General features: G+C 36.0%; 1 protein-coding gene and 1 long non-coding RNA gene across 5 annotated transcripts in view; one reads left to right on the plus strand and one right to left on the minus strand.

The window, feature by feature from the left end:
- Positions 1-25,927, minus strand: LOC107222192. 4 transcript variants are annotated; one of them, XM_046734971.1, is made up of 14 exons: positions 25,670-25,927; positions 24,892-25,518; positions 9,891-10,062; positions 9,655-9,678; positions 9,269-9,384; positions 8,813-9,050; positions 5,983-8,454; positions 5,360-5,560; positions 4,071-4,809; positions 3,287-3,490; positions 2,958-3,116; positions 2,459-2,736; positions 1,222-1,419; positions 1-583 (listed from the first exon to the last, which is right to left on the minus strand). In XM_046734971.1, the coding sequence occupies exons 2-14, from the start codon at positions 24,973-24,975 to the stop codon at positions 336-338; spliced, it is 5,133 nt and encodes a 1,710-aa protein (XP_046590927.1). In that variant the 5' UTR covers positions 24,976-25,518; positions 25,670-25,927; the 3' UTR covers positions 1-335. The 4 variants fall into 4 exon arrangements, with proteins under 4 accessions (XP_046590927.1, XP_046590928.1, XP_015516937.1 ...); XM_046734972.1 differs by lacking the exon at positions 25,670-25,927 and having other exon boundaries at positions 24,892-25,065; positions 25,137-25,608; XM_015661451.2 differs by lacking the exon at positions 25,670-25,927 and having other exon boundaries at positions 2,958-3,092; positions 24,892-25,608.
- LOC124293589 overlaps positions 2,987-26,883 on the plus strand; it is a 66,091-nt gene continuing 42,194 nt past the window's right edge. The window contains exon 1 of the long non-coding RNA XR_006903464.1: positions 2,987-3,120. This is a non-coding gene — a long non-coding RNA (uncharacterized LOC124293589). The remainder of the gene's footprint in view (positions 3,121-26,883) is intronic.

Below are 26,883 nucleotides of genomic sequence, written 5' to 3' on the forward strand. Positions count from 1 at the left end.
TTTTTTTTTTTTTTTTTGTTTTTTTTTATTCGTATTCCTTGCATCGCAGAGAAATTGGTTTTTCATTTAACCCTCTTAACTTTTTTTCACATCTCAGTCAAAATGCGTCTGCTGAACAGTTTCACTTATCAACACAGTCGTAGTTAATAATCGTATGCGCGTTTATTTTAGTCATAACTATACTACTACTAATAATAATAATAATAGTAATAATAATAATATTAATTGTTATTATTCTCGTACGATCAGTGATGAGATACTAGTTTTATTTATTTTTTTTTTTTTATTCCGCACTTCTCATCTTCAACTCTTTATTTTGCAATTCTATTTTTTAATCAGTCGATGGTGCATCCTAGCTCGTCGCTACCGTCCGAACATTCTAAATACCCGTTGCATACACGTGATTTTGGAAGACACTGTCCCAGGGGGCATCTGTGACCCTTGCAATCCAATGAAAATGACGATGATGGGGCGAATTCGTCGTCTGCCATGACACCCTCTATCCAGGGTACATAGCTGTGAACCTTTGTGTAAATTCCTGGCCTCCCAGGCCTCGCGCATCCGTATCCGTTCGACGTTATACCTTGAAAAAGAGGATTGTCAATTACTTTTCAAATTTTTACTCAACACGATCGTACGACATTTTTTTTTAATTCAATATTGTACATTTTTCTTTTTCATGTTGGATTTTTTATCAACCGATGTTGGCTTTTTTTCACGTCAAAGGATGTTCAGGCGTGAATTGGTAGAAATCGTAACGGGTTTATGAAAATTATACAAATTGTTCTCAGTTTTATTTCCGAAACATGTGTAAAGTTTGACAGCGATTGTCTGAAATATACTGGAGTTATTTTACTTTTCAATTTTCGTAATTTTGCATTGATTCTTGTGGGAAACTTTGAGGCTCAATGTAACATCACGAGAAGCTAGAAGTAAAATAACTTCGGTACGGTTGGGACAATCGCTTTGAAATTTTTTCACAGGTGTTTAGAATAATAGTGAAAAATATTTGTGTAATTTTCATTAATTAGAACGATTTCGATCTTTCCACGCCTGTGCATCTTTAAAAGAACCCATTTGTACATATTTTTAAGGATATTTTCTTATCAAGATATCTATTAAGGAAATTAATATCCACTTTAATACACTTCTTCAATATTCTGTTATATTGTTTGTTAATTTTTTTTTTTTTTTTCTTATTTAATGCGAGCTGCTAATTACCTTGCAGGGTGTACTTATTGTTCGATTCGGGGCAAACCAGAGGCCCTCCACTATCGCCTAGGCAAGCGTCTCTCCCGCCGTCTTTTAAACCAGCGCAGAGCATACCCGAGGTTATTTTGTAAAGTGGTAAAAATAACGTCCTTCTGCGACACTCGTCCGTAGACATGACCGGCAATTCGACTTCTTGAAGTGTGTCGGCTGGAAAGAAATCCCGATTATTATTCCCGAGTATTTTCGATACGAAATTTACCTTCAGTTTTCTCTTGTTGACACATATATACATATATTTTTTTTAATTTCTGGTAATATTTCAAAGGAAAACTGAAGATTCGTAATAACGATCTTACGGAAACTTGTTACGCTTTCGTATTATCTGTATAATTTGATGCAATCGTAAATTTATCGCATATTTATACACCCTGAGTGATCAGAAATTGGAACAGATCTCTTTCCTTTTTCTGAATTACATAAAGGGAACAGGTACACCTGGCCGCAGTGATTCTGCGTGGGTTAATTTTATCGACGAGTCGCATAAGTTGGCAATGCCGAATCAGCCCGCAGCGCCACCGTCGGCCGGTCGCCAAACAGGCTCACCTTCAATCTTTGTTAACATAATATCACCCATGACCGTTGAATCTAACCTAAAAATACGAACAATCGATAGTTTTTTTTACGTTTACGAATGTTTGGTATTGCCAACGTAAAACGATTCGCAGAAAAAATTAGCCATTTCAAAGTCACTGCGGCTAAGTGTTACACATACGTTATGTATTGCATATGAGATTCAAGGATTCATCTATTATTTTTTTTTTAAGTATATTTACAGGTTCACCGGGATGATATCTGCTCGGATATGACTAGACTTTCCGCGTGGCAAATTGGTAGAAGAAGAAGTAAAAAGGAAGAAGAATAAAGAAAAAACTCTACAACGCAAGACTGAAGAAAGAAGTATGGATTAGATTGTGAAAAAGTTGAGGTAATTACATATCTTTTCTATTGTACGCAAAGTTTAGCGAGAAGAAGAAGCGGAAAAAAGGGTGTAGAAATTCGTTTGCGACGACTTTCGAGAATCGTGGACGGGATTTCGGGTCAATTGGCCTTCGATGTGACGCCAAATACCATTCGCGAAATTGTTATAAATCATCGTCATATTCCTTACGACATGACAACGTGCTTCCTTTTTTATTTATTTATTTATTTATTTGTTGTTTTTCTTTTATTTATTATTTTTACTTACGAAATACTCGGCCAAGTTCGAACAATTGTCCCCAGCCGGTAACCTTGCAGATTTCGCCACCTTTCGGTTCGGTTTTCGGTAGACAAACGGGCCTCACGTAATCGCTGAAGACTACAGGACGCTCAAGTTTCAGCAATGATATGTCGTTTATGAATCCATTGTCGATGTAATCGGGGTGAAGGATTATACGATTAACGTGTATCAGCTGCTCGTGCGGACTCGCAAAACTACCCCTTCTTGTCGTCCCTATTCTCGCTACCCAGTATTCGCTTTGGGTACTGCAAAACAAACAAAAAATAGATCAGGATAAACATATTATTTTTTTTTTTTTTTCCTCGATCAATTTTGGAAATAATTCAACTATGAAAACTTTTTCCATATTCTTGTACCTTCACTTTTACGGCTTTAGGAGAAAATTATGATTATTTATTTGAATCCTGTGGGGGGGGGGGGGGGGGGATGATTGAGAGAAAAAGCAAAATTTTAACGATCAACTTACTGGTAAAAACAGTGCGCTGCGGATATGATCCACATGTCGTTTACGAGGGCTCCGCCGCATTGGTAACCGCCTTCTTTGTAGAGAGCAACTTGCCACGGCCAACTTCCGGCTGCGGAACTTCCGCCACCGACTATCCTGGAATCCCGATAAAAAGGCCATCTGGGTGAGCGAATTATTTTTCATTCCGGTTGCGTATATTCGTTCGTTGTTACTATTATTGATATCATTATCATTATTTTACTAAAAACAAACGTATCGTCGAATAGTAACCAATCGAATGACGCTTCGTTCCCGATGTTATCGAATGTTGTATTATTTTATCTTCTCACCTAGCTTGCGTTGGCGTTTGAGTGCGAACACCGCATTCAAGATTCTTGCATTTTACCCTTAAAACATCTCCGCTCGGGCAGTTCGACGGTTTGAATGTCAGACTTGTTTTTTCTGACGTTTTTTCGTTGTAGACTAAGCTGTAGTACTCGTGTTGCTGCGTTTTTTCACTCTCAAGCCTCACTTTTTCAACCCTTTCGTAATCCCTGTGTGAATCGATAGTTTATTTTTTTAACGTTACATCTTTGTACCAACATTGCTTTCGGAGTATATTTAAACAGTTATTTACTCATTTCCCCAAGCATTTGTTATTTTTTTTTTATATTGGCGCTGTTTTATGTTCGAATTTCAGAAGTTCAAATCACTTCTAATTTCAAACTTGGGGAATCAAGGATTTTCCGATTTTTCGAAATTTTGCGTAAACGAACGCGCTTTGATATTTTCGAATTTGTAATGTTTCACGTCTCATTGCAATTTATTAATTAATTGGCAAGCTATTTCTTTCAAAAATATTTATGTCTCGTTGAAAAATTATAAAATATTTCAATTGATTAAACATCAAGTATTCGAAATATCTTTCAGTTTTTTTTTTTTTTTTTCTATTGATTTTTTCGATCCATAACAGCGAACCAAAAAATTTAACGATTGCGATAACAAATTTGAACGAATGTTTGTTCTAATCAATAAATGAACTTCGCAGTAATTGAGGAAATTTTCGCTGATATATTCATTGAAAAAGAAAAAAAAAAAAGTTTCGAAATATGATAAACGCGTTGAAAATCTTACTGATAAGTGATCGCCTTGCACACGGCGCGTCCCAAATCCTCTACGGTCCAAATGGTCCTCTTCCTCTCAAGAAGGTTGTCCATACCGGTGAGACAAAGTTTACCCCACTTGCCGTTTTTCCGAACACTAAGAAACCCCTTGTCGTTGTAATCGTCGATTTCGCTTCTGTACGGAATACCGATCACCGAACTTATCGGACGATCAGCGTTAGAATTTTTTTCAACCGTGTGAAACGAGTTTCCACCGTAAATCGAACCGGATTTTAAATTGGGCGTAATTTCCCTGCCGGAAACAACACCGTCCGAATTCAACGCTTCCTCGTCATTTAAATCCAGCGATTTCCTCGTCGACGTTTCGTCCAATCCGGATTTAACCACTATTCGAAACGTGGTCGTCTCCAGAATCGACGACTCCATCATCTCTTGGTCGGTTTCGTTCTTTCCGCTAAAATCCGACACTCCCGTTTCGTCCTCATATTTTTCCCACTTTGAAAAATTTCCGCCCTCCGTTGACGTCGCCTCTCTCTCAACCTCCTCTTCCCCCTTTGCGTCCCTTGATTCGACGCTCCCAATTTCAACCCCCGTGTCACCCTCGCCGATCGACATGTTTTCGTCGATCAAAGCCGCGCATTTTTTTTCGTCCTCGCCGCTCGGGCAATCCCGAAAACCGTCGCAAACCTTTTCCGGGTTCACGCAAGCTTTGCTGTTACCGCACACGAATTGACCCTTTCCGCACCAGTCTGTTTTTTTAGAAAAAGTCTGTGCGTTTATTTAGGGGATGATATTTTTTTTTTTTTTTTTTTTTCATTTTATTTTTGGGACAGTTTTCAACCGTTCTACATGATCGATTATTTTGATTATTTTTTTCTGAAACCTCACCAGTGATTTTACTGATTTGAAAGTCTCAACGATTTTCAATGGTTTTTAACTATTTCATGCGATTTTATTTCATTTGTTTAACGATTTTGTGCAAAACATTATATGGTGATTTCAACGATATCACAAAATATCACCTGATTTGAAAATTTCAGTGATTATTGTATTCAGACTCTGATTAAGGATGCTCTGGCTATACATTCTCAACCAAAAGTGAGTCTCGTCGACAATATTGAATACTTTGTGATGAGATAAAAATTGGAATATATCAACCGTAATAAAGACGACCAGAAAATTAAATTTGAATAATCGAAGACATATGAATGGGGAGTTATCGGTGTAATTTGAATGAAATTGCCCCTCGCCGTAACTTTAATAATAGTAGTCTACGTCATAAGAGTGAGAAATACGAACCGCAATCGGTTTCATCCGAGTAGTCCCAGCAGTCCGGAGTACCGTCGCAAATCTTGTGGTAGAGTAGTTGAGCTTTTAAAAAATCACCGCATCTACAGTTAGACTCGTCCTCGGACGTAGCGCATTCTCTCAGCATGTTGCATCTAGCACCAGCTGGCAGGCATTTGCCATCGTTGCATTGAAATCCCTGACACGTTTCTCCTGTGACGAATTAATTTAACGTATAACGGTATAACGACGTATGTTTAGTCGTCAATATTTTATTACAACACTGTGCATTTTTTTTTTTTTTTTTATATAGATAATCCACAATCACGAGTTTCATCAATTTTGTTACATTACTCATCTTGATTTAACGGTCGTTTGATTGTAGATTGTTGAACGAGCTTTTTGTGATGGAGGAAAAATCGATGAACGTAAAAAACTGAGAATCAAAAAACAGTTCATTCGACTAATTTACAGTGTTTCAAATTTCAATTTTCGACCTTTTTTTTTTTGTCAGTTATTTGTTCAAATTATTGTAAAGTCAAAAAATGAAGGAAAAACCGTGTTTTTGAAAAACGATAGCGGGAATTTATCTTCTTTTTTTTTTAAGAATTCTATATTTTCGATCTCTTACTCACCGTTATTCTCGACCGGATTTTCCTCGGTGCTAGATCGCATTTTCTCCGTTCTTTCCTCGGCCTTGATCAGAACTTTGGTGGGAACCTTGATGCCGTCACGACTGAGTATAAAATCGTCGGTATCATTACTCGAAATGACTTTATCACCGCTTAAAACTGTCGCGAGTTTAGTTAGTTTGTCAAAATTAGCCAATTCTTCCCCTTGGTTCCCGCTCGGTACTTCCGGTCTCGGTATCGTCGAGTGATCGCGCGACGGATCGTCCTCAACCTCATCCTCGCCATCCTGCTTCGTCGATATCGTCAAGGTGTCAGTCCTGACCTTTGCGAACTGCTTGAGCTTTTCCAAAAGCATTATACTTTCCCGAGCATTTGATATCTTCCTGTCAGAGTTTCCCGGGTTTTTAAAATCGTCAAAAAGCGGCTCTTCCGATCGGTTCGCTCCAAAATCCGGAGCCTCGATCTTCGCTCGCTGACTTCCACCGATTTTCGAATCAGAAATTCGCACTTCCGGTTCCGATACCCTCGTGCTGATCGACGTTATCACTTCAACGACTTGCCGATCCGGCTTTGTCGACTTGTCCGGACTTCCGGCTCCCTCCTCATCCTTCTCTTCCGGTTTCTCCTCGTTCGCTGTTCGCAGTTTTTCATAGCTTCGATCGGCAACCTCGACGATATCCTCGATCGGCAATTCGCCACCCTCGCTGTCGTAATTATCTTCCGTATAATTACCGGAAGCCCCTGGAGGTCTGGGTCGAGGTCGAATCGGTCTACCGATTCCACTGTTGCTTTTCACCGGCGCCAACGTGACGAGATTCTCGACGACGTTCGCCTTTAACGTGTCGTTGTAGACCTTTGACTTGAGTTCAGATTCCCTCTTTGCCTCGTCCCGATCACTCTCACCATCCTTCTTTACCAGGGACTCGTTTTTCACACTACCAGGCGTGTATTTCACAGTTTCGATCTCTACGAACGTCGAATTTCTACCGGTGTTAACGACGCTCTGAGGAATCGGATCCTCCCGCTGCTGAAGCTTCTCCGTTGGCCTCTGTAACTTTTGACCGTTGTTCTTGTTCAACGGATGAAGAATCTCCGAGTAAATCTCGGTCGTTGTGTGCTTCAGGGTTTTGTCATCGTCGATCGTTATCGAGGTAGTCAAATCGCTGATCGGCGGTCGCTGCTCCTCGAATTCCAGCTTCGATTTCTCCTCCAGCCTTGACGGTCCCTCTCGATCCCGATCCTCATCCTCGTTCTCCGCTTCAGCTATCTTGTCGACCGGTATCGTGTGCCTGAACGGTCTCAAGGTCCCTGGGTTCTCCACCAGGATCGGCTTCGCCTCTCCGTTCAGATCGGGGCTCTTGTAGCTCGTGTATACCGGTTCACGTCGGGAAATCGCCTCCCGAAGAACAGCCTTGCGATCCTGCATGGCGTCCTCGAGGCTAGCCTCGATTTCGGAGAACCGATTTCTTCCCTCGAGCTCATCGACGTCCAGTACAACCTCAGCCTCTCCGATACCCGCCACTTCAGGCTCACTCTGGACGCCGAAAATCGCGCTACTTTCGGTTTCGGGAATCGGAACGTTGCCCGTAGAGAAGACCCTGACGTTGTACGTCTTCCGGATCGGCTCGGAGTCCGCTATCTCGATAGAATCGGCTCTGACCTCCTTGTCGATCGGTAGACTCACCACCTCGTCTCTGAACAGGGGTTCGTCCGACGGTTGGGTCGGTATCTTATTTTTGAACTTGCCGTTCACCCTGAAGTTCACCATCTCCTGAGGCACTATTCGGTCCGTGTGATCCTCGGAATCTCGGCTCGTAGTTTCGCCGATCGTTTCGAACACCGGAAGCAGGGAGGGTTCGTCGACTTTCGACGCGATGCTGGGAACTTCTGGTACCGTCGACGGAACGGATTCGTCGTTTAATTTGAGCCTCAATTCCGCGTTCACAAAGCCCGGGATTATCGGGCGCCATGGGGACGTCTCGAATTCCGGATCCACGAAGTCCTTGAAGGGTTTCTTCGTCGTCGAAACTTCCGTCACCTTAGGTTTCGAGCTCGTCGTTTCCGGCTTCGACGTTTCCGTGCTGCTCGACGTCGTCTCGACCTCTTTTCGCGTCGTTTTTACCATTCTTTCGGTCGTTTCCGGGGGAACGACGGTCGTTGAAGTGCTTCGACTTCTCTCCGCGATTTCTGGACTATCCGTTCCGTTCAGTTTAGTCACTTTGTAGGTGCCTTGAATCGTCGGTATGTTACTGAAGTCGATGTTTGCCTCGTCTGGATCCGTTTTAATCGGACTCAATGTTGTTGATGATGGCGACGACGACGACGATGATAACGACGATGATGATGATGATGAAGTGTTTCTAATGCTTGGTCGCAGAAGACCGTTTTTCGTTATCATCGTGTTCTTTTTTCGCGCTGTTTGCTGCTGTTGTTGCTGTTGTGGTCTGTTTGGTACTCCTCCGTCTTGATCGAGCGCTTCGTAGAAAAAAAAAATAATAAAATAAAAAATGGAAACGAATGTTTGAAGTTAATACAGTGCTTGTCTTTCGTTGTTTTAACTTGATTTATTTATTCTCCTCGCATGAATCGGGTAATTTCTTAAAGAGTATCTACCGAATGTGAAGTTTTTTCGCGGATTGAACATAGTTGAAAATTAGTATCCAATAAAAATCCTTCGTTTTTTCTGTAATATATATACGATCGATTCCACTGTACAGACTTTACTCTGAAATGAATTTTAAACTTCATTTCATTTTGGAATTCTGGATATCTTTTCATAATTAACTACCGAATGTTTGTTCTCATTTTTTAAATTGCACAAAATGCGACTTACTTTTAACTGAGATGCTCGCCAAGTCTAATTCCATGTCCTTGAACAAGGATGACGTCGAGTAAGTTTCTTTCGCCAGTATATCGGCAATGGTATCTTCAACGTTGCTAATGGATTTGGGTAGCTTCCTGCGGTCGAGATAAACTCTGAAGAATACCTTGAGCGTGCCGTTTTCAAATTTGTCGATAAACGTTTGTTTGTACGCAGGGGCTAACACGCTTCTTCTGAACAGCAGCTCGAACTGTATGGAATGGAAAGTTTCTCTATTTTTTCACTCGTATCGCAAATTGGAGATACTAAAAATTGTAAAACGCGTTGAAGGTTTTTTTTTTCTGTTTCGTACGATTCCAACAAAAAAGGTATCCCAGATCGATCTCTCCGATTTCATTTCTTTTTTAACATGTTACAGTAGACTAAAAACTAAGCGACAATTTTTTTTTAAAACGACTTTTCACTTACTATATTTTTGTACTTCCGTTCCTTTTCACGGAATGCCATACTCGTGTTCAGCTTCAACATCGGATAGTAACGCTCTCCACTCGAAACTCGAAAGCTGCACGCGAATCCTGTTACAGCTACGGAAAAATGATCGATATGCATTAAAAAAAATTTTTTATTATCAACAATGTTTTTTAATTAATTAAAAATAAAAAAAAAATAAATAAATAAATAATGTGACATAAAAGTTCAATTCATTTAACAAAACTTTACCAGTTTGGTAAAGGCGTTAGAGATTTTACTGGCTATTCTAAGTTTTTGAAAATTTCTATTCACAATCCCGAATTATTCTTCGCGATAATATGCATTACATAAATTCGATTCAAATATTTTAAAGCTGTTCTCACCATTTTTAGGGTCATTCCTGAGAGCTGTAACAGATTGAAACGAATGAACAAAATTAATTAATTATATTTTCTGGTCAGTTGGTTTTCTAGATCTGGTTAGTAACTTTAAAAAAAAAAAAAAAAAGGACGAATAAATCGCGATCTTGACCGTCAAAAAGAAGTTGGAAAAAAATTCTATGCAAAAATGTGTTTCGTACGATGAATGAGATGCTAAAAATTTTATAAATTTCACTCACCACCCATCCATAAAGCCAAACCAGCAACGGCTAAAACGGCAATTAGCACGAGCATAGCAGAAATGATTAGCACGGCGCTACCGATTTTCCATTTTGTTGTGTTTTTACCGTTTTTATTAACGTGGGGCGGCACTCTGTACCAAGCTGATCTTGGCGGCAGGTAATATTCGCTCTGTAACGAAAAAACGTGAGAGGAATTAAAAAAAAAAAAGAAAATACAGTTATGCTGATTATAATTATAATTGTACGCCCTATTGTACGTATTTTATCGAATTATAATATTATTTTAATCAACGAAACGATTGTTTTCATTCTGTTCTAATTTGCGTTTCGTCATAAAAAATAAATGTTTGTATTATCAGCTATCAGTTTATCGCATTAAAAACTGATACGTGATTTCCAATTGTCAGAATATTGTTAAAATTTCAAATAATCGACACTTAAAATGTGTATAACAAACATTTTCGAACGATCAAGTAAAAATCTACAGTCAAGTCTTTCGTTAATCGTGATTGATTGGTTGGGAATTCCTTTCGACACTGTGTTAGACGTTTTTTTTTACGCTAATTTTCAATAATTTTAGATGTGTAAAACGCACAGATGTGAGCAAAAACGAGCTCAGACAGAATTCGCACTGCAATACGTTGACGCGATGAATGTGGTGTACATGAAATAACTGAAAAAAACTAATAATAACAATATGTAATATGTGTAAAATGTAATAATAAACTAACCGCAGCCATTCGCACATCGAGTTTAAAACAGTTGCGCTTGTAACGGAGGATCGGATATAAGGAGCCGTTTCACAATTCTAAATGAATTTGAAATTTCAGTACTTTTACGCGTATAATGTGCAATATGTTTTTATCTATCCGACTTAACGGTGGGGATAAAAATTTGTCATAAGCAAATCGTCATAATTTGGCTATGTGGAAGCTTGAATTTGGGTCTATAATAGTTTTTAGGTATTTTAATTCAATACATGAAGTAAATAATTTTGCAGGTTTGTTTTTCTTCGCTAAAATTCCTTCTTCGTTCAACTAATTTTTCCAATTTTGTATTCATTTTTTGGTTTTTTTTTTTTTTTCAAACGTTATCGTTACAATTTCCCGATTTTCAGAAAGTTCGTTCGCTTTTAACAAAACTTGAAACTCTTTCCGTTCTTTCAACAGTCAGAAATTCGTTATATGTTTTGAAAAAGTTTTATAACTTCAAAACAAGTTTTATAAATCTTGTTTGTTTGTTTGTTTTTCTTTCTTTCTTTCAAAAATTCTCGTACACTGACTTCACAACATACGAATTTCACTCCGGCGAAGAATTTTATCACCGATACGTTATCACAATCGATTATATGTATCGTTTAAACGTCAATCAGTTGAATTATTGATTCCTGTAACTTACGTGACGAAATATTCTGCCATTGAAACGTAATTCGTGCTTGAGATGGGGAAAAAGAATGTAAACTTTAATGAGAGAAACGAAGGTTCAAAAACCTGGCGAGATAACGCGATGAGGATAAATAAAATTAAGTAAATAAAAGGAGTGCAAATGAGAGAAAGGAGAAAAAAAATGTATAAAAAAAAGGAACCTGTAGTTTCTTCTTCTTCCTTGTTTACACCTCCTCTTCCAGCGCAGCTGCGGATGCTGCTCGCTACTCAGATATTATCTCTATCAACGATTTACCGTTAGAAACTCATTCCGTATCACACGTAGCTTACACGCACGCATACACGGTGTGTAATTTTGTTCATCGTATCATCTAGTTTCGCCGCATATGTTGTAAACTATTACATTGTAATAACTTGCAAAACAAGCGGTACCTTTATATATATATATATATTTCATTATATATTTTTACTCTTTTCAATTTATACCGAATGTTTAATTCTTCAATTTTTGAATTTAATATTTATCCATTTTGTCTTTACTTTCTTCTATTTTGCCATTCTTTGTTTATTTTTTTTTTTTCCAAAAACTTTTAAACCACTCATTCATATTGTTCGAGTTATTCTGAATTCCTCGCGTATTTTTTCCACTGTCAATGCTAACGAAGAATGAGCGGAAAAAATGACGGGTGTGTATACAAAAGTTTAGGCACTCCGAGTTGGTAAGAATATAAAATTTAAAACAAATAAAATAATGACGAATTAATTGAAGAAAAATGTGTATTCCTTGGTTATTGAAAAAAAGTCGATTAATGTATAGTCGATTTTTACATCCCTAATATAAAAAGAAAAACACTTGAGATGAATGCTATTTTATTTTTATTTTTCCCCATCAACAAAATATCGTGCAGTCCAATCGTGAATTCGATTGCTTTCCTTGTACGTGTGAAATTATTTCAAGAAGGTTGCGTAAAAAAGAAAAAAAGAAAACAGCTGGTAATAAGTACGGTTTTTATACCAATTGCGTAATTTTATTACCGTCTACGGACGCGCTAAGCGCGCGTCGTGTTTTGATTAATTTGAATATTTGTCGCGCAAATAAATTATCTACCATGCATGAACGGTGCGGCAATTAGTGGAACAAATTTTTTTTTTTTTCTTCTCCTTTAAATTTCAGTCGTTTTCCCGTTAGATTCATCCGTTAGACTCAATGAGCGTTGATTTCTTAATTTTCAGTTTCTTCTATATTCCTGCATTCGCCGATTGTGAAAAAGATAGAAAAAAAATATTCCGTCATCGCAAAAGTCTTTTTCCGAGAGTCGGAAAGACGATTTTTTTTACCGATGGTACAAAAGAAGGACGAAAAAAAAAAAAAACGAAATGAAACTTCTGTTCAGAAAATACAAAGTGAAAAATTTGAATAATATAATAATAGCGTGGATATATATGAAAAGAATTTATTAAATTTTTTTTTACATTCGTGACCAACGACCTGTCATCGCCTGTCAATTTGTCGGTCATTAGTATGTTTGACCGTGCAGCGATAAAACGTCACCTGCATCCTATACTCGAGACTGTCTGATTGTGAGTCAATTTAGGCAGTTCATGGTCGCGATTAAAAATGTTCAGACGCCAAATCCTTGCATCAAGCTTCCTCAATAGCAATCGAAAACGCTCTTCTTTCAATGCATTATATATCCGCGTTCGTGACTTGAATTATATTATTCAATATATCGACGCATGATCAATGCCGGATATAATCCGTGACGAAATCATTATGCAAAAATCTACACTCATACACATTCCTTCATTCGTTCATCTATCAATTTACGTATTGTATCAAACTAGAATAAAACAAAACGCGCGCAACATTAATTAAACCTTGCGCAGATTTGTTTCTTTTTTTTTTTTGTTTTTTTTTTTTACAATCAAAATCGTGTAAGATTTACCTATCCGTCGATATATTTATTCAAATTCAATGTATCGAACGTTGAACCTCATCGTATTTGAATAATTATAAAATTAATTGATTTTGTCTCGCTACCCTTGACCTTCTGTCAATTCAACATGGCAAAAAACGAGAGGTTAAAAGCTTGCGCGCCTTATTCCGTGCTTCGACACTCGCGTAACTCGCCCGAAACGATCAGCTGACCATCCGGCGCGACGCCATGTTGTCTATAAAAGCTGCGGGAATGCCGGGTAATATATTATTTTTTTTTTTTTTTTTCCATTATTCCGATTGACTTCTACTCTACCGAGTTTTCCTGACCTTTTAACGTTGCAATTACACGTACAAAGGATTATCGATATCTGGCACAGGTCATCATAGGCACATGCGTGTGTATGTATGTGTATATATATACATGTACGAGTATATATTTATGTATGCGACCGCAAGGACGCTCTTATAGGTACCGTATCTATCCTAGATACATGAACCAATTCTCCTCTGATATAGCCTTATACAGGTTTCATAGCACGTTTATTGTACACAACTTTACTACCTATATGCGGCGCATAGCGCTTACGTGTCTCTTCGCCGTAACGGAATTCTACTTGACACCCTTTTTTTCGCGGCCGTCGTATTAATGCTCTCACACGCTTTGTAAAACGCTTATTGTATTATTTCATCGGTTGATTTAATTTTTGCAAATTTTCACACACCGTTGAAAGATTTTTAATATACAAATAAATAATAAATAATTAATCAGGGATTTGTATAATTCGCTAGAAACAAAAAAAAAAGAAAAAAAAAAAAACTACAGGTATAACTTATATTCAGTATTACACTTATTTGGAGAAATAAATTTGTGCAATAAAGTTGTAATAAAGTAATAATAATAGTAATCTACGACGACTGATGAAATAATTAAACGACATGTTTGATAAAATCGTCGATCATCGGTAAAGTAATTCGCATCTCTTAAGTAGAGTGTTTTATATTTTGAGTTGGTAAAAACCGACTACTGTTACACAGTTGTGGAAAATTGTGTATTACATAGACGAAGGGAATAAATTCTCGAGTCGTTCGATCGTTCCCAGATACGTCCGAATTATATTGAGCCGTGTTTTATAGTGTACGTCGCATGAGTAAATAACAACAATTTCCGTATGACGCGAAGTGTAACCATCCTCAATTTTATCCTTTTCCCCTTCCGCTCGAATCGTCCTCGTCGTTTTTTCTCCCGTTTCTTCCTCCCCCTTTTACTTACTAGTTACTCGCAAAGTTTTACCACGCGTTGCGAAAAAAAGGGCCTTTTTGCACAACTAAACGTAGCGTCTCACGTTCTAAGGTTTATTGTACCTATAACGAACGGGCACTTAGAACGCGACGCCGTGCATGTCCGACTAACTATGTCTGCGCGGATCGTAAAGCGTGGTAACAGCTAGAACATGCTCTTGTAAAAACTGAAAAATCATCCTCCTCCTCTTCCTCGATAGATCAGCTCTTCATCTTCGTTATACCGGGTGTTTCCAAGTAAACGCCACGGTATCTTGGATTGCCTGTCTCTCAGGGGAACAAATATCGGTAAAACGCAATTACCGAGTTATCGGTAGATAACTCGTTTAAAGTTTTGCAAGTTTCGTGGATTTTGCCAAACAGTTGTTTCGTTGTTTATAACTTGTGCTGAAGCGTTCAGTGATTATATTCCGGAGTCGCGTTAATAAAGCGACGGTGGTTCTGTAGGTAGCTGTTTTATCGATATTTGGTCTCCTGGGTGGTAGGCAAGCCGACATACCGCGAAGTTTGCTTCTTTTTCTCCTTCCAGATTTCCCCGTGAGTGCAGATTTTTAAAATAAAAATTAACCGCAAAAGTTTTCTTATATATATGTATATATATATATATATATATTTTTTATTGTTTTTCAAACTTCTTTCACATTTAAATCGATCGATTCTGATTTGTTTCCATTTGTTTTGCAAGGAAGTCAATGCATGGGAAAATAAAATGGAAATGAAAAATCGTCGGATAAAATCGAGCGTGTGAATAATGATTACGTGATTGATCTACGAGCGGAGCAGCGTTTATATACGATGCTGATTATTAATTACCGCATAGTAATGTACATAAGAAAATACACCCGCGCTGACGATGGTGATAAATAATTTATGCGTTGTACGAATACGTTGCTTGCATCTCTTTATGTCCGATCGTGAGTTATATAATTTTATGTGCATACATCTGATATTATACAGTAGAACCTTTCGTTATAATTCTACTTTAATCTATTTTATACAGCCTATTGTTCCAAGGTTTTGTTTCTTTTTTTTTTTTTCAAGAAAACTATTTTGTTTCGAAAAAAAACATTGCGACCGGATGTGCCAAGCAAACGATTTGGAGAAAAGAAACGTTGAAATTTTTGAACTGGGTAAAAAAAATAAAATGAAATAAAATAAAAAAAAAAAAAAACAATTCTTTTATACGTCAAATTTTCAACCGGACGATAATAAATTGATTTTTTTTTATCTCACCCACTTCTCTAAGAAATGGACAAAGATGTTTTCCCTGTTGTTAGAGAATTTTTAATATATCTTGCAAGAGGTTCTACCGTATGTATGAAAATGACGTGTATAATATAGAACTGTGTCGCGGAATCGACGACCTTGCTTGCATTCGCGGGTTTGACGAGAACACGGCGCAGCGAGTTTTCTCAGGTGGTAAATATCCCACCTTGACTCAAGCTCGGAAGCCTCGTAATCTCGTTCTTGCAGCAGCGGTTGCATTTCGCGGTGAATCGCATGCCGGCGCATTGCAATTCGAATGATCATTTTTTTTTATTTTTTTTTTTTTTTTTTTGCGCAAACGCGGGGTAAAACCGAAGAGTTGAATTTATACATCGCGTTCTTGTCTCGACGACGGTTTCAGAATTGTTGGCAAAAGAAAAACGCCGCCGCTCGCGAGTTGTTATTTCCTCTTTAAAATAACTCACGACGCATTGCGTTCCTGATGCGCTGCTGATCCTGACGACGCCGCAGTCACGAATTACGTATATTATATACAAGATCTCGGTGTCGGATCGTTGAGGAGATTCATTGTTACGAGAAGACGTTTCATTCATCATTTCGAATTATCCTCACACAAATTTGTACTTCTTTTTTTGTATAATTGTCGTTTATTAAATACATATAATATAGATAGTTTCGTTTCAAATTACACTTTTTAAATCACTCGAAATCAAGCGGTTGTTGTGTTTTTTTTTTTCTCTCTCTCTCTCTCTCTCTCTCTCTCTCTCTTCCAATGCTTATCGTCCGTTCAAACATTTTTATTTTTGCATAAATAATACAGAAAAACTCAAGAATATTACATATCAATGATTTAACATCGATCTTTCTAGTTCTCATTGAATTTTTATAGGTTAAAAAAAAAAAAAAAAAACGCACCATCCAATGGCCGGACAAAATCTGATCGAGATTCATTCTGTAAATAAAAGAAAAAAAAAAAAAAAAAAAAAATTGAAGCAAAGAATGAAGGAACGTTTGTAAAATCGTGAAAAATCGATCTTAATCGCGTAAACATGAAAAACCAATTGTCGTCAAATTTCGAGACTGTCGCGTTACGCGTTATATCGAGGTGGTCCATTACCTATGGGATGCTGGGCGAGTCCTTCGTTTTACCGCCGCGAGTCGAAGATGTGCAGCACAAGGCAGCGAAGCATTGCAAAGAGTCCCTGCATTTGAGGTCAAAGATCTCACAAGGTCGTCGCAGCGTGTAACACCGTCCTTGTCAAATTAACGAGATCGCACAAAGCGCGTATCGCGTATGAATATTTAACATTTACCACGATAAATAAAATTTTAGACGACGCGAATTATGGATACGATCGTGAATTATAACGAGAAAATATCATCCGTTCGATATCAAGTTTCGTTTTTTTTCTTTTTTTTTTTCTTTTTCCTACTATTGTTCATTTATTTTTTTTTTTTTTTTTGCTTTTACAACTGTGAAGAAAATTTATAAAAATTTTCATTTTGATCAAATAAAATTGAAGTATTATGCAAATGGTGTAACACACACATACATATATATATATTTTTTGTTTTATTGATTTTATATTTGAACGAATAAATTTTGATTTTGTATACATCGAATAATAACGAAAATCTTCATAATCGTTACTTATAAAGTTTGCCGTTGTCTTTTTTTCTTAACGTTTATAAACAAGTTTTTGAAGTATTTGGTTGATAGCTAATATCGGTGCCTATTTAAAAAAAAAAAAAAAAAAACAAGGAATACGTTTCAACGAAGATGCGATGGATATTGAACGAATTTATCAGGGAAATTACGTTTGGTATTTGATACGAGAAAGTTCGTACGAACGTAAAAGAATCACGAAAAATATCAATTTTTTTTATATATTCGACTTTATTATTAATTACGATTTTTTCTTTTTTTTTAAACTTCAAAATCTAACAAGACTATTTTCATTACCTTTAATTGGTTACGTGTAAGAGCGCGAAAATTTGACTTGTATAACCCAGAATCAGCGAGGATAAAATCGTCGTTCGTATCTAACGAATAAGGCGTATACCGGAAACACGTATGACGATGCTAATGCGCTATTGGTAAATATACGTACACATATTAACCTATACCCACACATTGTGCATACCTAAGCTATACAAATTCCGGCTGTTTCTTTCACGGCTTGGCATCATATATATACATATATATACACGTATGTAATAGGTATATGTATAAGATTTACGTATAACGCATTACTTATAACGTACTATCGGACACGTCGATCTCCGACGAAGACGCTGTTAAGAATTTGCGTGTGGAAATTATTATACATACATATTCATACGGATATGATATTTATAATCGACGTGTGGCTGCTATAAAACGTCGAGGATTATTACAGTAGTTGTAATAATATGCGTATAATCTGGACTTGAATATTATATGTATACTTTTAAAGAGGAACTTTTAAAGAGGAAGGATCCCTCTAAAACTTCCGGCCGTGGTCAATTAAATGGTACGAAAACTCGCGATGCTGTAGATAATTGACAAAAAAAAAAAAACAATTATTTTTACGTGTTAATTAAATGGGAAAATTTCAAATTCATTTAGCGAGTACTTAAAATTAAAATTAAGAGCTAGGCTTTGGTGGGAATTTTTTTTTATATGTTCAGAGTACTTCATACTTAAATCGCATAAATTGAAACCGATTGTGAGAAAAAATAATCGATTTTATCGGAATCAAATATTTTTTTTTATCCCAAATCCAATTAAATTCGTCAGGGAATTTTTTATTCCAGTGTTTTTTAAAATCCGATCAGACGCAAATTAAGAAACAATAGTTACATCGAGGAGGAATCGAAGAAAACAAAATTCTACTCGTACATTGTAACGCATTTGTTGAAACGAGCTCACGATTCTCGATTAAACTCCCGCTATTATCTCTCATTGCAACTAAACGTATGTGCAGTTGGTATTACATGTGTATATATATATATATATATATATATAATTCAGAGCACAGACACATTCACGCTATTGATATAGTGTAACAAAAGTTGGTACGTTGAACCTAACTTAACTGTGAATCGCATTGTGCGATGCCCATCTCTAGACGAAAAAAACGTTACATGCCTATATATATATATTTGATCTCTTACAATTAAACACAAGTATACGAATCGCTAGTTTTTCCTGCAAACACACCAAGTCAATTGGCCAACTCGTAATATTTTTTTTTCACATATTTCTTGCTTCAGACTTTTAATCATACGCTACGTGGACAACACAATTTGAAGGGTTGACAAAATTGATTCATAAATACGTTGCAGAATATATGTTCAGAGTGTGTAATCAGATTTTTGTTGATTAACTGCCATGTTATTATAGATATTGGTTCGCGTTTTTGTTTTTTTTTTTCCATCTTGTACGATCGACAAATCAATCTGAAGAGCTTTGCTTTATTTATTATTTTTTTTTTTTTTCATCAGCTGAGAAATGCACGATTTATATTCATTCGCCGCTTCGTTGCTGTTCGTTATTACTGGATAATTGGTCAGGTGATCGGAGGAAGCAATCGTTGTTTGTAAAAAAAAAAAAAATGGAGAATGACATTCAATTTACAAGTTTTATTTACTTCTTCGTAGAACACGTTGTAAACTAATTATACGATTTTGTCACATGTTGCAACATACAGCTGCGAGCAAAAGTTACGGGCCAGATTTATTTTCACCAATAGTTTTTCTACAAACAGAGTTAGAAAAGCAGTACAATTTGATGTTAATTTGTTAAAAAAATTTTGCAACTTAGTTGTTGCTTTTTACCCTTATTTATAGAAATATAATATATGTATATATATACGAAACGATCATTCTTAGTTTTTCAAATTTGAATATAACAATAAAAGGAAAATAAAAAAATCATCCTTCGCAGTTCAGATTGAGCTACGTTTTTAATTTCATCTTGCGCGTAGAATACGCGTTAAAGTAATCGAGTAAATCTCGGTTAAGTTTAATTTCGTTGAAAAAAAAAAAATCGTATACAAAAAAAAAAAAATGAGAAAAAAAATACACACAGGTACACAGAGACAATTCCGATGGAATTCTTTTTTGGAGTTTTGATTTAATTATTATTAATTAAATTAAAAAAAGAGAAGAATCAAACTTCGAGGGGAATTGACGTCATATCCTGTCGATTCGAATTTTTATTTATTTTATTTATTTATTTTTTTTTTTGCCCCATTCGTTTTATATCGATGCTCTTCTTTTTACATCGCGGGGATTACACAGCTCGGTATTACATTTTTATTTAACCAGTATCGTCGTCGTCGTCGTCGGTCGAGAACGTGTAGCACGAACGAGAGCGAGGAACGATGATCGGGCAATACAACTTTTTTCGACCTCGGTGTCTTTCTTTCTTTCGACTCCGTAAGAGGTCGTCGGTTCCCACAGTACCGGCTCTCCTAAGCTTGTCCTGCCTATCCTGCTCCTCTTACCTCTTTTCTCTATTTATAGCTGCCTCGCACTGCGCTATTGCTATCACTATTACTATTACACTTTGTTACGCTCGCGCTCTTGCGCGTCGTCTGCTTTCGATAAACCGGTAGACTAGTTTCACACGTATCGAGGTTGAAATAAAAAAAAAATAAAACTCGAATGTGTGTTAATTCGAACATTTTTATTTTTATTCTGGTTTTTATTACTATTATTGTTGTTGTTGTTGTTATTATTGTTTAATATCGTGCACGCCGCGTTGTCTCATTTCTCGTGAACTAAAAAAAAAAAAAAAAAATAATGATCATACTCAAACACGTAATTTGTCGATGAAGTATATAGGTTTTTATTTCAAATATATACAAACAGAACTTGAAAATTTCATATATCTAATATGATTGTGGAATGTATAATTTTATTTTATTTTTATTTTTTTCTTCTATATTCAGTGAAAGCTTGAATTTTGTAAATAAATATCTATGCTCTTTTTCGCCGTTCTTTTTGAGCTTCAAAATTAGCTTTACGTTTGATATCGTGAGCTACGTTTTTAAGTCTGTTTGAACTTTTTTTTTATTCTCATTTTACGGCCAGTTTGTGGAACGTAAAAATGATCGGAGAAAATGCGGTCGCCAGAATTTTGTAACCGGCGCTGCAGCTGGAGAATGGAATGCGATGGAAGGTTCGATCAGAGCTTAGAATTCAGCTAGAACCTCGGAATTCCTCAGCACCTTCCGATTCCGAATTACACAGTCAGCTGTAGAATAAGAAGAAACAGAACGGCGCTTTTTTGGGGTTACGTCGAGTATCGGTTCAATAATAAAAAAGTAAACGGGTATCAGAAACTTGTAACGTATCAAGTTTCGCGAATTTGCATTCTGCGTTGAAAGTTTTTTTTTTTTTTTTTTCTTTTTTTTTCCCTCATCTCGTACCAGACTTTCCGGTAACAGCTATAAAACTAATTTTCATTATCTACCTAGAACTATATTTTGTCGTTTGCGGTAAAAAATGAAAATAGTTTATGGACCGAGCGGTATAAACCGGTACTAAAAATTTTTCTCAGTGTATGTTTTAAATTTTTTTTACTTCGAGTTTCGTCGCCAAATAATTGGAAATTAGGCGCTTTCGGAACTTTTCAAAATCGGGACTTGAGCTTAAAGATACTCGCCACATAATCGTATAATACACAGTTAAACGAAATTGCTCGAAACTAACGTTCCTTTCAACTTGAAATTTTTTTCACATCTTCACCAACTCCCAGTTTCTTCTCATTCGTAAAATTCCTTAGTCGCAGTTTGGTCGTGAAACACTTGTCAGTGACACTGACCTAGCTGTGCATAATACGCGAGTCTATGAGTCTAGGATTCTGCGCCCACCCGCGTAATAACTCGCCCATGCCTTGGGAGAAAAGGACCGTTCTTTACGACGCCCAAGTACTGTTATGTCACTGACACACTTCCGATCGAATACCAAATAGTATTATAGGCAGCCGGTATGTACACGTGTATATTTATATATACATATATATATGTCCAAAAATTGATAGTATACCTAAAAACAAAAATTTTAGCGTCAGTATGAGCTCCTAATATCAATAGGAAGGTTTGCCTCTATCGATCTCTTTATTTTCCATTTAAATAACACGGGAAAATTTTTTTTTTATTTCAGAATTTTTATTACTTTGGAACGGTTCATCGTAACAACAATGTGAAAAAAAAGATTTGTAGGAAATTTCACGCTCTACGAAAAACGTCCGAAGATCAAAGTTCCTCAGATCAACCGTTTCAAAGATATCAGCGATCAAAAATAACACTAATCAAAAATTTCGAATATCTTCCAATAAAACTACAAAACAATATCATATGCCGTATTTATATTATTTTTTATGCAAAATTACTTTAATTCTGTTAACCTGAGGCTGTAAATTTTTTTTTTTTTGCCAATTAATTCAATACTTGACTCACAAATAGCACAAATACACAAATATAAAGGTTAAAAATATCACATAAATGATTTTTGGGTATCTTTTGTAACAAATTTTTTTTTTTTTTTACTAAATATTAAGAAATTTTATCGAACAATTAATTCTTTATAACAAAAAACAATATTAACAGCTTGTTATAAAAATTTTTTAACTTTCAAAAATAAAAAATAAATTTTAATATATATAAAATTATATATTATATATATATATTTACACGTGTATGTAATACATACTAATACATGTATCCGGTTCTAACACGCGCCTGCATTTAATACACCTGGCGAGTTATGTGATTTTTTATTCCGGGCAACTCCCGAATAACTTGTTATAATTACTGCGAAACACGATTTAAAAAATTTTCAAAATTTCCAAGTATGCGGATCTTCTACTATTTATAATCTATTGTAGGTATATTCGGTATTCCTGAATTTTTCGGAAGAATTTTTAGTTGACTTTAGTTTCATTAATTCTCCGTCTAGATATTTATAAATGTTTTTTTTTTTTTTTTTTTCTCGTTTTTTCAATTTCTACTTCAAGCATGCATCGTCAAATATTTAGGGATATAACTCGATACGTAGGTATCGTATTCAGTGGATTTGTAAAATTGATTCGGTAACAATAATTTTTGAACCCTTCAAACGAAGAGAATGAGAAAAAGGAGAAGAAGAAGAAAAAAGAAACAATTTTTCATCCGGGTTATTTTATTACGATCTCCTCTGAACTTCACCATGTAGGCAATTTTCAATCCGCAAGCTTCTTCCTCGTCATTTTTCACATTTACAAAATTATTAACATATTAACATATGCATCGTGCTTGACGGTGAAATAAAAATTGTGTTTCTTTTGTCGGAACAAAGTAGTAAAAAGTAAATAAAAATAAATAAAGTCGAGTTCCCGCGGTGTCGTATCAAGGATCGTATTATGTGATTTGTTACAGCTCAGTCTCGAGATTTTTATATTTTCGTGTCGTTGAGTAAACGTTTGATCAGCAGTAGACAGACTACAAAAGAGTCTTGTGTCGTGCCCCGCCTACGTCAACATCGTCGGACAGGTGAAGTCGAGCGTGTTTCGTTCTTTCTTTTCCGTTTTCACATTACCTTTTTTTTCATTTTCCTTTTTCTTTTTTTATTACCATCATCGTTATTTTGTTCATTCGTTTTTCCTTCCCTTTAACCAAATATATCGTTAAGCATGCGTTGCAGAGAGACGAGCGGAGGAAACCTCGAGATCCCTTCTCAAAATTTTTACTCTTTTTTTTTTTTTTTTCTCTTTTTCTTCGTCCTCTTATTCTTATTCTTATTTTTTTTTTTATCTTTCACTCAAGCGAGACCCGCGATGTTGATGCAACTATGTCGCAGCGATTGTTTGTATACCTAACCCAACGTCAGCCGCGATTTTTACCGACTAAATTAACGATAACGTTGTCATCTCAATTGTTAAAAACATTTATTCGACCTGAGCTTTCTCGAATCTCGCTTCGGGTTTCTCTCTCTTTCTATGTATTTTATCTTGTATATGTCTCGAAGGGTCGTTTTTTTTAACTTTCTTCTTCTTCTTCTTCTTCTTCTTCTTTCTTAGTCTAATCATCAACGTGCAACGTTTCCGGTGTTCTTTTGCCGCAACAGCCTCCGGGAATTTTGAATAATAATATCGTGAGAAGTTTGTTTGTTTCTTTCTTTTTCTTTGATTTTTCAAAACATCGTACAGACGAAGGGAGTTTTTCTTTTTTTTTTACTCCCTCACGATCACGCGAACACCAATTTAGAAAATGTTTATCAGTACAGGATCTCCGTCGCTATTTTATTATTGTTTTACTCTTAAGTACAACATAGTGCGTTGAATCGATTAAAGTTATTAAAAATTTATCTGTAAACAATGGATAATCTCGACTCGCACGGTTAATTGTTCCCACGCATTCACGAGCAGCAATCGTCGTTGTTTTCTGGGCCTTGGCCTTGCAGTCTTTGAGCTCGAATGAAAATTACGCAAGATATACGTACACGTATTTCACACACACGTACACACAGATGTGCATAAAGTATTAAAAAGGTTCTGCAGTCGACGCTGATTCATCGACATCCCGTCGAGATATTCATCTAAGCGTATTTCTTCCGCTTTTATCCCTGATTCGCTTCTTTTAATTTTTTCTTTTTTCTGTTTTTTTTTTTTTCCTACTCAACTTTTTTACGCGTTCCCTGCCTTTTATTTATACTGCATTTATATATCTGTATTAATTATATTACCTTGTTTGAGTAACGTTCGCCTGCATAAATTGCAAATCAAACCGGAAACTCGACGCGATTAAAAAATTTCATCTGATTATATCAATTTTGCGAAATTAAATGTACAAGTCGATTGAAAATTGTTCAATTTATTCGTAGTAAATAAATTTGATTATTTCACGTTGATGGAAAAATGATCGTTAAAACGAATAGAAAAAGCATTCAAGTTTCGTGCGAATCGATTGTGATAAACAAAAAAAAAAAGAAAAAATCGTTACAGAGAAAACATACTTTTTTTTTTTTCGTTTCCACGATAATTTTCCTCCTTTTCGAATATTCAATGATACGTTTCACCACGCAAAGCGGAAACAAATCGCAGGCAGGCAGGCTGATAATAAATAATTTCTGATTTTTGATTTCTGATACGCAATGATAATATTTTTATTTTCATCAATACCTGATAAGGATAGCTTCCCGGTCTGTAAAAGCTGCTCGTAGTCAAAGCCGGATGGCTTTTGGTGCTTCCGCACGTCGATGTCATATTTGCGAAAAATTTCCTCGTCCCTTTTCACGATGATAAATTATCCGCAAGCTCCGTCCCGACGGTCTCGATCAGTGACATAATTTTCACCTGTATAATCTACGCGATTATTATCATCTCTTACTTTTTATTTTTCGTTAACTTTTCTTTCATTTACATACATACGTCTATTCCCATACAATAATAATAACAATTATTATTATTATTGCTATTACGTATCGAAGATCAATTTAACACTTTGAAACTGAATCGTTTGCACAGAGTACATGTACAACAATATCACCTTTAAGTTTTACATGGGCATTCAATTATGTATACTATATATCTATGCAAAGGCTCTTAGGAAACGGTAATTAACTAAACACTCATTTATATTCACGATAATGTCAATTTACCGTCATTTTTCCTTGTACATAATTGGTTATTCGTATTACGGCGTAAATTTTAACAAACACCGTTATGCAATTATTTAATATTTGATTTAATATACAGTTTACGTTAATTATTATTATCATTACAATTGAGTCTCCTGTAAATCCGCACCTTTATAATAATAATAATAATAATAATAATAACGATCGCTTTCCCGCTGTGGAATAAATATTGAGTCGTTGCGTACGAGTAGGTAAAATACGTTATTAAAAAAAAAAAAAACAAAAAGAAACGAAAACAACAAATTTCAAACAATCACTACCTCCGCAGGTTTTTTCGTAATTTTTTGTTCGAGCTTCTTCAATTATTTCTTACGATTGATAAAATACTCTCGCGGTGAATTGTTGCGGTAACGATAATAAAAAAAAATTTGCTTTCCCCGCTATTTTTATACCGCACATCGTTCAGCACCGTCTTTATTGTTCATCGCGCAGCTTTTCCTTGATTTTATTTATCCGGGTGGAGGAGAAAATTCCTCGCGCAACGGACGACTCGAATCCGTTCGTCTTTACTCGATCACGGCTAACCACCGACTGACTGACTGACATCCCGAAGATCTTCCACGCACCGCGTACACGTCCACCTATTCTTCATCTTCGCTCTTCCCCGTGTATTCGTCCTGTATACTGTATACTGTATACTGTATACTGTATACTGTATACTTTTATATACTCAGAGGGGCATGCCACTCGACTTTGTATACCCTGTTCAGCCTAACTTCGCCGTTATTCTTCGGTGGACTTTCGGGTCCTCGGGGTAAAGTCAGTTATACATTTTTTGAAACCCCGCAATGCGTATTAATGCGTGAAAAATAACGCATTCTTATTCTTAATACTCTATTGTACCAAAGTCTCATCATTTTATTCGTCGATGATCGATTATTCGCTGCAGGAATTTGAAGATTTCGTTTCATTTCATTTCATTTTTTTTTGTTTTTGTTTTTTTTTCACAATTTTTTTCTCACCTCAGATGCAAAGTAATGCAAAGCGTGAAGTACTGTCAGAATTTTTACCGTCAGGATAGAATGTTTTTTTGGGACTTTTTCGGCCTCGCTACGAATTTTTTTTTTTACCCTTTCAGGACTTTTCTTTCACCCTCTTTTGGGCCACTTTCGACCATGATATATATATGTGTGAAATACAAATGTCAGTAACATCGTCATCGTATTTTAGTCAGAAATTCGAATAACCGAGGGTGAAAATATTCCTAGACGAATGAAATTTTAACATGAAGTATATATAATAAGTTGAAAACACTTTCGTTTGAAATTATAATATAAAGTCGGGTGTTTTCTATTAACAATTTCTGTTCACCTTAGAAATAATTGAAAAAATAATAATAATAATAATAACAATAATAATAATAATAATACCACTTGCACGATAGCTGTGAGAATTAATTGGCAGTCGGCGAATTTTAGAGACTTCGACGCGTGAGTAGAGAGCAATCCGCCTGTTGTCAGGCAACCGAATCGAC

Source organism: Neodiprion lecontei, chromosome 3 (genome assembly GCF_021901455.1).
Source record: "Neodiprion lecontei isolate iyNeoLeco1 chromosome 3, iyNeoLeco1.1, whole genome shotgun sequence".
NCBI lineage: Eukaryota > Metazoa > Arthropoda > Insecta > Hymenoptera > Diprionidae > Neodiprion > Neodiprion lecontei.

What these genes read in the sequence shown, in the direction of transcription:
- LOC107222192 (XM_046734971.1), bottom strand. Translation starts at nt 24,975, where the DNA reads ATGACATCGACGTGCGGAAGCACCAAAAGCCATCCGGCTTTGACTACG. An exon ending in GGCGAGCATCTCAGTTAAAA is followed by an intron (nt 8,455 to 8,812) that starts GTAAGTCGCATT and finishes TTTTCTACGAAG; the next exon opens with CGCTCGATCAAGACGGAGGA. An exon ending in TGCAAGGCGATCACTTATCA is followed by an intron (nt 3,491 to 4,070) that starts GTAAGATTTTCA and finishes CGATTCACACAG; the next exon opens with GGATTACGAAAGGGTTGAAA.